We start from the raw sequence: 11,996 nt of genomic DNA on the forward strand, positions 1-11,996 counted from the left end.
AGGGGTGTGCTGTTACTGAGGTGAATGAATGCACACTGGTACACTGACGATCTGTGTCTACAGCTCTCCTCAAATTGAAAACACTTGTGACTTTAAGAAACTGAAAATTAAAACCTGTCTTAACTTACTAATTTGATGTTACCACTAAATGATCGTTAGCTGTTAATAAAACAAACTAATTACACAGAACTTTTGCAGACAAGGGATCAGGGAGCCTTTAAGCCTGGGTACCAGCCCTAAAGATGAAAATCGTTAGCCATTTTTTTCCTGCCCCTCTTAAAACGAAGGGTGGCGCTGTCGTCACTCGTTCCGCACTGGGGCGTGTGCGGCCTCTGCACATCGGAAGAGGAAGGTCCGCGTGCCGGCACGACCCGCCTTTCGGTAGCCGATTTTGTCCTACTCTGTACAAGTTAAGATGGAAAAAGACGCGGCGTGTGAGCCCTCGGGCGCCGCGACCTCAGCCCAGCGAATGAGAAAGCGTCGGGGCTTCGCGCAGCACGCCGGAGTTCCGCCGCGAGCACGCTGGAAGGACCGGACCTACCCGGCGAGGGACGCCCTGAGTGGCTCCGCCCCCACGCCGCTAGCCCCGCCCCCGGGTTGGTGGCGTCCTGGATCACGTGCCACGCGATCCAGGCAACCAGGAGCTCCCCGGTTCCGGAAGTCGCGCACAGCCGCGCCAGGCTCCGCCCGCCGCCGCTGACGTCACTCTCAGTCCCTACCACTACCGTGCCTCCGCGTCCGGGTACGGGGAGAGCCGCGGTTTTCTCTGAAGCAGCGCGGCGGTCTCCGGGCCCCTGGTCCGTTCGAGAGAGGATTTTGAGGTTGCTGACCGGCTTGGCCCGGGAGCACTTGCGTGCGGTACAGAAAGCCGGTGGCGCGCAGGCGTCCCCTCCCAAGCTTTTCCCCCTGTCAGCCACTCACGGTGCACTTGGTTCCGCCGAGGCGCACGACGGTTCCGCCCCCTTCTTCCTTGTCATTGATGTTGTTGTTCTTGTCAGTGCCGCAGCCCCGACCGCCGGGAGCGCGAACCCGAGCCGGGGCCGCCCGGGTGGTGCGGTGGCGGCGGCGGCAGCGGCTGCGGCTGCGGCTGCGGCAGCTGCGCCGGCTGCGGGGGCTGCTGCGAGGACTGCGCGGGCGGCCGGGGACGGGCGGCCGGCGTCGGCGGAGCCGGATGGCTCTGTGCGGGCAGGCGGCCGGCGCCGCGTCGCTGCCCAGCGAACTCATCGTGCACATCTTCTCCTTTCTGCCGGCGCCCGACCGGCTGCGGGCCTCGGCCTCCTGCTCGCACTGGCGGGAGTGCCTCTTCTACCCAGCGCTGTGGCCCCAGCTCCGCATCTGCCTCCGCGTCTCGCCGGCGGAGCAGCCGCGGCTGGAGTTCCTCATGCGTAAGTGCGGCTGGTTCGTGCGGGAGCTGCGGGTTGAGTTCGCCGCCGAGAATTATCTGAGCGGAGGCGGCGGCCCAGGCGACGGCGGCGGTAGCGGCGGCGGCACCGACACGGGCACCGGAGGGGAAGAAGGTGAGGCCCTACAACTCTCCTCCCGCTGGCTGGAAGTGCTGCGCATCTACTTGGAGCTGGTGTTGTGCGTGCTGCTCAGCATCCGGAACAACAGGTAGGCTTGCGTGGGGACCACTAGGGTCTCCCCTTTGGAAGATCCCGTGGGGTGTGCCGGCCAGCCTCAGGATGGCCTTGTGTAGGTAGGTGCAGCTATCAGTCCTGACCGGACTATTTCCGGAGACAAGAAGGTGATAACGGGACTTGGAGAGACACTGTATCAAACGCCGTTCCCGGAGCCTCTCCGGCATGCTTTCATTCATCCGTTCTTGGCCGTGGGATAGAGCTACTGGGCAATGTCATTATCTTATGCGTGGGAAAGTTGTGAGTTAAGAGGAAGGCCTGTACAAATAATGAGACGGTTTTCTGATTCTGAATTTGACCATTGGTGATAGGTAATTCATAGTGACGAGGTAATTTTCCCGTTGATGTCCATGATTACAAGAATTAATCTATAAGAATTCTTTAACAGTCCTTTTCCTTATCTGAAATAGTTTTATTACCCCGGACCGTGCCCGAAGACTGGAAGGAGTGCTGGTTAAAATCACTGGGGGGAGAAAATTGTCAAACTTGAAGCTGCACCCCATGCGCCATCAGACTGAACTTATTCCCCGTGATTCACACAAAAGTAACACAACATAACTTGGGGTGGGGTAATGGAGCCGGGCAGACTGTGGGGGCTAAGTATGAAGTTGTCATTTTGCATCAGGACTTTACTATAATTCCACCTACAGCTCATAACCCATATTCTGGACTCCCGGGCAGACTCCATATCCTAATCAGTATCTTTTTTTTTTGTTTTGTTTTTTGTCCTATGAAAGTCTAGTGCCTGTCTTATATTTTCTGTATCTGGATATTTATTCCAACCTTACAATGGCACTCTTAATTTGGAAGAAAAATAATTGCAGCAGTTTACAAATAATTTAGTGATTTGACATTCCAGCGCTGCTAGGGTCAAGGCAGAAAATATTGTCCCACTCTACAGACCAGAAATGGTTGCTTAGTAGGTAAAGTGATGTACACATTGTTATATGGCGCCGTTTTTCTCTAAGCAGTGTCCTTCCTTTCACAATCGTTATCCCAGCATCTTTATGTTAAATAGGACTGTGATTAATACTAAGCCATATATGTCTTATGTACAGATTGCATTTTTTCCATGATCTATATAATTCAACCAAGAGTTTAATCAGGGTGTTGTGGCGCATGCCTTTAATCCTAGCGTTTGGGAAGCAGAGGCAGGGGGATCTCTGACTCTGAGGACAGTCTGCAGAGTGAGTTCCAAGACAGCCAGGATTACACAGAGAAACCCTGCTTTGAATAGATTAAACTGTAAGTATTATAGCATCACACTGTGTACAGAAGTCAGGCATGATACAGATCTGGAATCCCAGTAGGTGGGAGCAAGAGGCAGGGCACTCAGGAGATCAAGGTCATCATCCTCTGCTTAGCAAGTTCAAAGCCAGCACAAGCTTTGGGGACTCCTGTCTCAAGAAATAAACAATATAAAAGAATGGTTTACGCGAACATGGCTCCATTTTTCCAGGGCCCTGACTGTTTCCTAAGCTTTTCACATAAAGCCATTCCACTTCCTTGCTTTGATTTTTATTTGTCAAGATAACTAAGGCTAAAATTTTTCTTAATTGGGTTGGGAGCTTTCTCTCAGAGTTGAGCATAGCTGGAGACCAGCTGTTTTGTTCTGGAATCAACCCGCCCTGAAAAAAACAAAAAACAGGTGGGGAACGGTGGGTGGCTTTGATTCAAGTAAGAACTTCTCACAGTGCCTAGCTCTTTTGGGTATTTTAGTAATCTATGGGTAGATCTATAGCATGCATACACAATAGTACTGTTCTGCATTTTGTTTTTAATTCTTTTTCTTTCATCCTTACCATTTAAGTTTCTGTGCTAATGTACTTGTTTGTGAAGCCATGTGTGTCTGCTCTTCTGAGTCTGCTATCACTTCTCTGCTGACAACTGTCAGATGTCCATAACTGTAAGGTTTTCCTGTCATCTGCTGTAGTGAATATACTGTAATGCTTTGGTAGCATGTCCATTGCGTGTGTTTAGATTGTTTGTACTATTTGCTTTCTCCCTTAAATTAAGTCATGCTGGACTGGGGTGTGGCTTAGTTGGTAGGTGCTTTTCTGGGATACAGAAGTCCCGGCTGGGTTCAGTCCCTAGCACCATTTAAATTGGCAGTGGTAGCACACACTTGTACTCAGAAGAAGCAGAAAGATCCAAAGTTCAATGTCAGCCTTGGCTATATAGCTAGTTTAAGGCCAGGGTGGGATACACAATATCCTTTTTTTTCAAAAAAAAAAAAAAGTTTATATGTCTAGAGATAGGTTAATGTCATCTTTATTTTTGGAACTGTCTAAATACTCTGATACTGGAAGTATTCAAATTATAAAAACATAAATGAGACTTTTCCTTAAATCTTTAACAAATTAAAAACATTTTAAACTAACTTTCCTATTGACTAACTTTAGTGAAACCTGTAGCTTTTTTTTTTTAACTTTCAGTGACACTTGTGATTTCTGTGATTAAAAACTACAAACCTAAAGCAGTGTATTAACAATGTCACTTAGTAGTTTTTTGGTTGTTTTTCTAGTGTTGAAGTTTTTTACCACTGCCAATTCAAAGTGCCACTGGGAACTGAACCCAGTCCTTCCTGTATGCCAACACTTAATAACTAATGAGAAGTATAAACATCGTGTATCATTTTAATTTATAATGATCTCGCTTTATGATTTCTGCCATTTTAAGTAGAAGAGTATGAATTATACTGTATAAGAGATTCCGTTTCCAAGCCGTGTGCTGAATTGCCTTACACAATTCATAGTTATTTTTTCTTCCATGTATGTTCATGCCCCACAGGAAAAGAACTAAAATATTGACATAGAGTTGCAGGGTATAATCAGTGTTACTGATCCTCTGAGAGGATAACTGTTGGCTTGTTTTGATTTGAATTACATATACTGTCAGAGTGATTATGGTGGTCATACTGGTATTAAATGTGTTACGAACAGATGATAATCAACAATAAAGAGTACCTGTTTGCCAGCCGGGCAGTGGTGGCGCACGCCTTTAATCCCAGCACTTGGGAGGCAGAGGCAGGCGGATTTCTGAGTTCGAGACCAGCCTGGTCTACAGAGTGAGTTCCAGAACAGCCAGGGCTACACAGAGAAACCTTGTCTCGGGAAGAAAATAAATAAATAAATAAATAAATAAATAAATAAATAAATAAATAGAGTACCTGTTAGTCAATAAAATACAGAGTTTCAGAAATCTTTCTCTAAAGGAGGCAAGACCTCCTGCCTAATCTAGAACTGCAGTAAAAGCTCATTAAAATGTTTTATTTGTTTTTTTTTTTTTTTTGTTGGTGGTGGTTTTTTCTTTGTTTTTGTTTTTTAAGACAGGGTTTCTCTCTGCAGCTTTGGCTGTCCTGGAACTCTGCAAACCATGCTGGCCCCGAACTCACAGAGACCCGCTTGCTTCTGCCTCCAGAGTGCTGGGGTTAAATGTGAACCCCACCACCTACAACTTAAAATGTGTGTTAAATGGGTTAAATTTACTCTGCAGTGGTTCTAGAAGAAATTCTGCCACATTCAAAACAAGCTCAGAAATACATTTGTAGCTTTTAGCCAAGGTGTCATACTTAGTCTTGAAATGCTGTATTTCATACTTAAGAAAAATGAAAACTTTACAAGTTATCAGTAAGATATAATAGGCTCACTCATTAAAAAATGCTCTCTTTAGGAGCGTTCCCTGAATCTCCTGTCTCCTCGGCAGGTGTAGTTTTTTTAACAGTAGATGTTCACATAATGGTATTGTATAATTGATATTCATCTTCTCTGTATACACATTGCGTGTAAGCATTTTTTTTAAGATTTATTTATTTTATATATACGAGTACACTGTAGCTGTCTTCAGACACACCAGAAGAGGGCATCAGATCCCACTAGAGATGGTTGTGAGCCACTCTGTGGTTGCTGGGAACTGAACTCAGGACCTCTGGAAGAGCAGTCAGTGCTCTTAACCGCTGAGCCATCTCTCCAGCCCCGCATATAAGCTTTTCTGAATTGGAACAGTGCATTTTTTTTTTAAGATTAAACATTGCACCAGGCCAAAGAAGTTCTATGTGGGATTGCGTTTTCTTTACAGCTCTAGGCTTTGCTTCCCCCTCCTAGTTTGTAGACTGGCTACTTTATGCTTCTATCTCCTTCATTATCCTGTGTGTCAGTCAGCTTTCCTTATTCCTATAACATATGTTTCAGTTAAATTAACTGATGAAAAGAAAGAGTTGTTATACTTGGTGGTGTGTGTCTTTAATCCTAGCACTTGGGAATTAGAGGCAGGTGGATCTCTGTGAGTTTGAAGCCAGCCTGGTCTACGAGTGAGTTACAGGACAGTCAGGGCCTGTCAAAAAAAATAATAATTTCACTTACTATTTTGAAAGCTTCAGTCTATTGACCTATTTGTTGGCTCTGATATTGTTCTGTCTGTCCAGTATGGTACCACTAGCCACATAAGTCTATTTAGATTTTAAGTTAAGTAAATACCATTAAAATGTTGACCCATCCCACCGTGCTCATGTAAGCAACCCTAGTTAAATGCCCATGGCCAATTGCCCAGTTGCTTTTACACCTATCCCGTCTTTTGAATTTTCCACCACAGTCCAGAATGTTCAAGCCTACTTTAACCATGGACTTTGAGAATAATCCACATCTAAATTTCAGCACTTTCTCTTTAAAGAAAAAAGTCCATTAATTCAACAAACTTGAGCCTTACTTTTCTTGAAAGAATATGTTCTCCAGCAACTAACAAATAGTGTATGAGAGAGCTTTCATTTTGAGGAGCTCACTGGTCATCACTTGCTTTAAATAGCTCATTATAGAATAAATATAAGTGGTCTCTGCATTCCAAAACAGTGCCGTACCTTAAAGTGGCCCGGTAATGGAGTTCCCAGAGACAGCTTTAAGATCACTGTGAACAGAGGCTGATCAAACTTCCCAGAAGAGCTGAACGAGAGTATGCCCTTGACCTTGCTTTTATCCTCGGTATTCTTTCTTCTACTTGATCTGCTGTGCATAACCCATGGGATTGTAGGATGTGCCATCCACTGGGCTACATGTGTTTTGTTTTAAGCTTTGCTGAGCTTCTTTATTTCCAAGGTTTCCGTAAGGGAGGGGTAGTGTGGAGTGGTTTTTAGAATCTCCCTTGGCTGAGTTTTGTTATACAAGTTATTAAAATTTTCATCCCAGTCTGGAATTGGCTTCCTTATGTCTGTCTGAGTCTTCTTTTCATCTTGAATATGTTTAAAACTAGGTGTTTTCATTCCTTAACATTTCAACCATTTCAGTATGTTTGACTCAGCTATTGAAGAATGAACTTGCAAAGCATTTATATTGCCTTTATATTTCTTGTGTTTCTTCATTGCAAATTTGTACATCTGTTGGGATCTGTGTCTTTTACATAGGGCCTTAGTCAAAGATTTCTCTTGAGGTGTTAATCCCAATTGCTACTCAGAGGAGAGAAAGCAGACATGGTAACAGCAATTCAGAAACAGCCCAGATATTTAATTAAAGCATAGAAAACAAAAAACAAGGCCAGGTATGGGAATATCTTTAATCCTAACACTCAGAGGCCAAGGCAGGTGGACCACTGTGAGTTCAAGGCCAGACTGGTCTACATATCAAATTCGAGGACAGCCCAGGACTATATAGAGAGAGACCCTATCTCAAGCAAGAGAGTGAAGAGGGAAAGAAGAAAAGGAAAGAAGGAAAGATAGACAGACAGAGAGACAGACATCAACTGTGGTAAATGTCTTCTCATACCAGAGGTTCTCTGTGCTAATGTGGGCATGGCATGGAAAATGCCTGCAAAGCCGCTGAACTCTACCACTTGTCTCTCAGACCTTGAAGACAAAGAAAGCAGCCTGTGTTGACAGATCAGGGCACAAACACTTAGTGTTCAGTCGAACCCAGCATGTTAGTCTCAGTCCCAGTGTCAGGGTCTTCCACATCCCTGTGTGGTAAAGCCCTCACACTTTCCTCACATAGACTCTATGTGTCTGTGAATTAGTATCCTGGGCATAAGCAGTTCCCGGGACATGCTCTGACTCTCAGAGTTGTTGCTTGGTGCCCTTTGGGGCTTGTGGATATAAAAATTCAGAGGCTATTGCTCTTACTGGAGTTGAAGTTTGACTACAGTACCTCTCTTAAGACAACTTACCACCACCGCACCACAAATAGCCTAGTTATTCCCTTCTCCAGTACTGCTTGGTGTGCAAATACCAGATCTCCTTTTTAAGCTGTGTGTAGGTTTTCTTTTAAATCTCTTTCCTGTGTGTATGTGTGGGTATTTTGTCTACATTATGTCTATGCTCTGTGTGCATTCAGTGCCTGAAGAGGCCAGAGAGGGTGTTGGATTCCCCTGGAACATAAGTTAACAGGCAACTGTGAATTACCTTGTAGGTACTAAGATCCAAACCTAGTGAGACCTTCCTCAAAAAAAAGAAAGCTTTGGGGCTGGAGAACTGGCTCAGTGGTTCAGAGCACTTGTTCTTGCTAAAGGATCCAGGTTTAGTTCTTAGCACCCGTGTAGAAGCTCACCACAGCAGTGGGCACCAGATACACATGTGATACACAGACATACACCAGAAAAACACTCAAACACACAAAATAATAAAGGTAAATCTAAGACAAAAAAGTTAAAGATGAATACTTTTTTCATTTTCTTTTTTTTAAATTAATTTTTATTGGATATTTTATTAACATTTCAGATGTTTTCCCCTTTACCCCCACCCAGAAACCCCCTATCCCATCCCCCCTTCCTGATCCTATGAGGATGTGCCCCCCACCCACTCCCACCTCCCCGCAATCGAATTCCCCCACACTGGGGCATCCAGCCTTCATGGGACCAAGGACCTCCTCTCCCACCTATGCCCAACAATGCCATCCTTCCCTACATAAACAGCAGGAGCCATGAGTCCCTCCCTATGTGCTCCCAGGCTGGTAGTTTAGACTCTGGGAACTCTGGTTGGTTGGTATTGTTGCTCTCCCCATTGGGCCACAAACCCCTTCAACTCCTTCAGTCTTCTCTGTCACTCCTCCTTTGGGAACCCCATGATCAGTTCAATGGTTTGCTGTGAGTGTCCACCTCTGTATATGTCAGGCTCTGGCAGACCTCTAAGGAGACAACTATATCAGGTTCCTGTCAGCATGCACTTCCTGGCATCAACATCAGTGTCTACCTTTGGTGACTGCACATGGGTTGGATACCCAGGTGGAACATTTTCCGGATGGCCCCTCCTTCAGTTTCTGTCCCACATTTTGTCTCCATATTTGCTCCCGTGAGTATTTTGTTACTCCTTCTAAGAAGGACTGAAGCACCCACACTTTGGTCTTCCTTCTGGGGAAACTTCTGGGGGAATCACCATCCCTGACCTAAAGCTGTACTACAGAGCAGAAGGGATAAAAACTGCATGGTATTGGTACAGAGACAGACAGGAAGATCAACAGAATAGAATTGAAGACCCAGAGATGAATCATACACCTACCGTCACTTGATCTATGAGAAAGGAACTAAAACTGTCAGTGGGAAAGGACAGCATTTTCAACAAATGGTGCTGGTTCAACTGGAGGTCAGCATGTAGAAGAATGCAAACTGATCCATTCTTCTCTCCTTGTACAAAGCTCAAGTCCAAGTGGATAAAGGACCTTCACATAAAACCAGGTACACTGAAACTAATAGAAGAGAAGGTGAGGGAAGAGCCTCGAATACTTGGGCACAGGGTTAAAGTTCCTGAACAGAACACTAATGGAATATGCTCTAAGATCAAGAGTTGACAAATGGGACCTCATAAAATTGCAAAGCTTCTGTAAAGCAAAGGACACTGTCAATAGGACAAAATGGCAACCAACAGATTGGGAAAAGATCTTTACCAAACCTACATCCAATAGAGAGCTAGTATCCAATATATACAAAGAACTCAAGAAATTAGACTCCAGATAACCAAATAACCCCATTAAAAATGGGGTATAGAGCTTAACAAAAAATTCTCAACTGAGGAAACTCAAATGGCCAAGAAGCATCTAAAGAAATGTTCAACATCCTTAGTCATCAGGGAAGTGCAAATCAAAACAACCCTGAGATTCAACCTCACACCAGTCAGAATGGCTAAGATTAAAAACTCAGGTGATCAGCAGATGCTGATGTGGAAAAAGAGGAACACTGCTCCATTGTTGGTGGGATTGCAGGCTGATACAACCACTCTGGAAATCAGTCTGGCGGTTCCTCAGAAATTTGGACATAGCATTACCTGAGGATCCACCTATACCATTCCTGGGTATATACCCAGAAGATGCTCCAACATATAACACGGACATATGCTCCACTATGTTCATAGCAGCCTTATTTATAATAGCCAGAAGCTGGAAACATCCCAGATGTCCTTCAACAGAGGAATGGATTCAGAAAATGTACATTTATCCAATGGAGTACTACTCAGCTCCTAAAAGCAATGAATTTGAGAAATTCTTAGGCAAATGGATGAAACTAGAAAATATCACCCTGAGTGAGGTAACCCAGTCACAAAAGAACACACATGGTATGCATTCACTGGTAAGTGGATATTAGCCCAAAAGCTTGTAATACCCAAGAGTTAACTCACAGACCACATGAAGATGAATACTTTTAAAATTGTAACAAGTAAATCACAATTTAAAAAAAAAAAAAGCTTAATTCTCCAATTCCTATGGATTTGAAGGTGGGGCCATTCACAAGGCATTAGAATTGGGTAGGTCCTAAGTGTAAGCTTTATACTTTAATAAATAGCATCAATAGCTTTTGAAAGGAAAAGAGATAGGAACTAGTGAGCTTGACCAATCACACTGATTTCCCCTCCCTTCCTTCCCTGTGGTATGAAGCAGCAAGCATGTGCTTATCAGATGCCACCATCCTGTTTTTCACTGCCTAACCTCAAGCATTATGAGCTAGGTAAATTTGTGCTTTCTGTAAATTATCTGGTCTCCAATATTTTGTTATAGCAACAGAAAATACACCAAGACAGAGGATTGACCCTGGAACTGTTACATTGCTGCCAGCTCTGTGTTAGATATGAAAATCAGTTTATCTAGTGTCACTCAAAGAAATAGACTTTTAAATGCCAGGATTTAAGGAAATCTCCAGTCTTAATAGATGCATTTTATAAGTTCCATGTTCATTTCTGTTTTTCAAGTATAATAGAAATAAATGGCCTTCAACTCTTAACTGTATTTATTTGCAAATATACAAGTATTTTCATTTGCAAAGAACACTAAACTCGGAAGCTGAGATGGTACTTCCTTCCAAATTAGCAGGAATTTCTGGAGACTTGCATTATTAATGCCATTCCATTTATATGTGAAATTATCCCTAAATCTAACAGTGACTGAAATTTGTCCAGTTGCCTAAGAGTTTAACCCCAGCTGAGTGCTGTGTGGATTTTACAGACATTCACAACCTGAGTATATAGAGATGAACTGTCTTTAAAATTTGTTGGTTCCAACATCTCTAGGGGCTGTTAAAAAATATTTAAAAGATAGGGAGGAAAAAAGTACCAACATATAAGAGACCTTATTTTATGTATTACCTAAGAAGGCAGTAGCTAAGAAGACAGTAGATAATCATCTTTATGGCCAGAAAAGAAAATAATGAGAAAAACTCGTGCTAAAATTTGAGAATCATAAAATACTGTATTTGAGTGTTGTTTACTGAGTTTGGGTGGCGATGGTGTTGGTAGTGGGTTTTTGAGACGATGTCTTTTCATGTAGTCCTTGCTGTCCTTGACCTTGCCATATAGACCATGCTGGCTTTGAACTCACAGAGATCCCCTCCCTCCCAAGTGGTGGCATTAAAGGCACTGGCCACCATGCCTAGCAAATACTGTATTTGTAATGACTCTTTAAAAGAATTTCCAAAGTAAAGGAGAGAAGGTGGGGACAGGGCGCCAAGAGGGCTGTCCTGAGCTCTAAATTGGCTGGTCAGGGCCGTTGTGCTGAGAAACCTAGGCCTAATGTGAACAACAGGTTTGACGTTGTTCTGGTCATGCCAGCTGGCTGGGAGCTCCTGATCCTCCTGCCTGTAGCAGCCTCCTTTGTGAAAAAGTACAGACATGACACCACACTTAGCTCCCTTAGTGATTTTCAGTCAGGCAGTACACATTTGTGCTTTACAGTAGTGGATCTTTTATTTACACCCAATAAGATCTGGCTTTTTTACTTTAGGCACTGATACAATTATTGCCCCATCCACTGGAATGTACTTGGTCAAGTATTCCTCCTAACCATTCCCTCCCTTCCAATTCTGGTAATCAAACCCAGGGCCTTGCATGTACATGCCCTATTAACGTGCATGCGTGTGTGTGTGTGTGTGTGTGTGTGTGTGTGTGTGTGTGTGTGTGTG

The 11,996-nt window shown here is 43.9% G+C and overlaps 1 protein-coding gene across 1 annotated transcript in view; it reads left to right on the forward strand.

Moving 5' to 3' along the window:
• Positions 1 to 652: 652 nt before the first annotated feature.
• The window catches only part of Fbxo33 (F-box protein 33), a 27,223-nt gene continuing 15,879 nt past the window's right edge, over positions 653 to 11,996 (forward strand). The window contains exon 1 of the mRNA XM_028781906.1: positions 653 to 1,611. Coding sequence (XP_028637739.1) covers positions 980 to 1,611 — 632 coding nt within the window. The 5' untranslated portion in view covers positions 653 to 979. The remainder of the gene's footprint in view (positions 1,612 to 11,996) is intronic.

The sequence above is a fragment of the Grammomys surdaster genome, unplaced genomic scaffold (assembly GCF_004785775.1).
Source record: "Grammomys surdaster isolate TR1022 unplaced genomic scaffold, NIH_TR_1.0 98, whole genome shotgun sequence".
In the NCBI taxonomy this organism is placed as follows: domain Eukaryota; kingdom Metazoa; phylum Chordata; class Mammalia; order Rodentia; family Muridae; genus Grammomys; species Grammomys surdaster.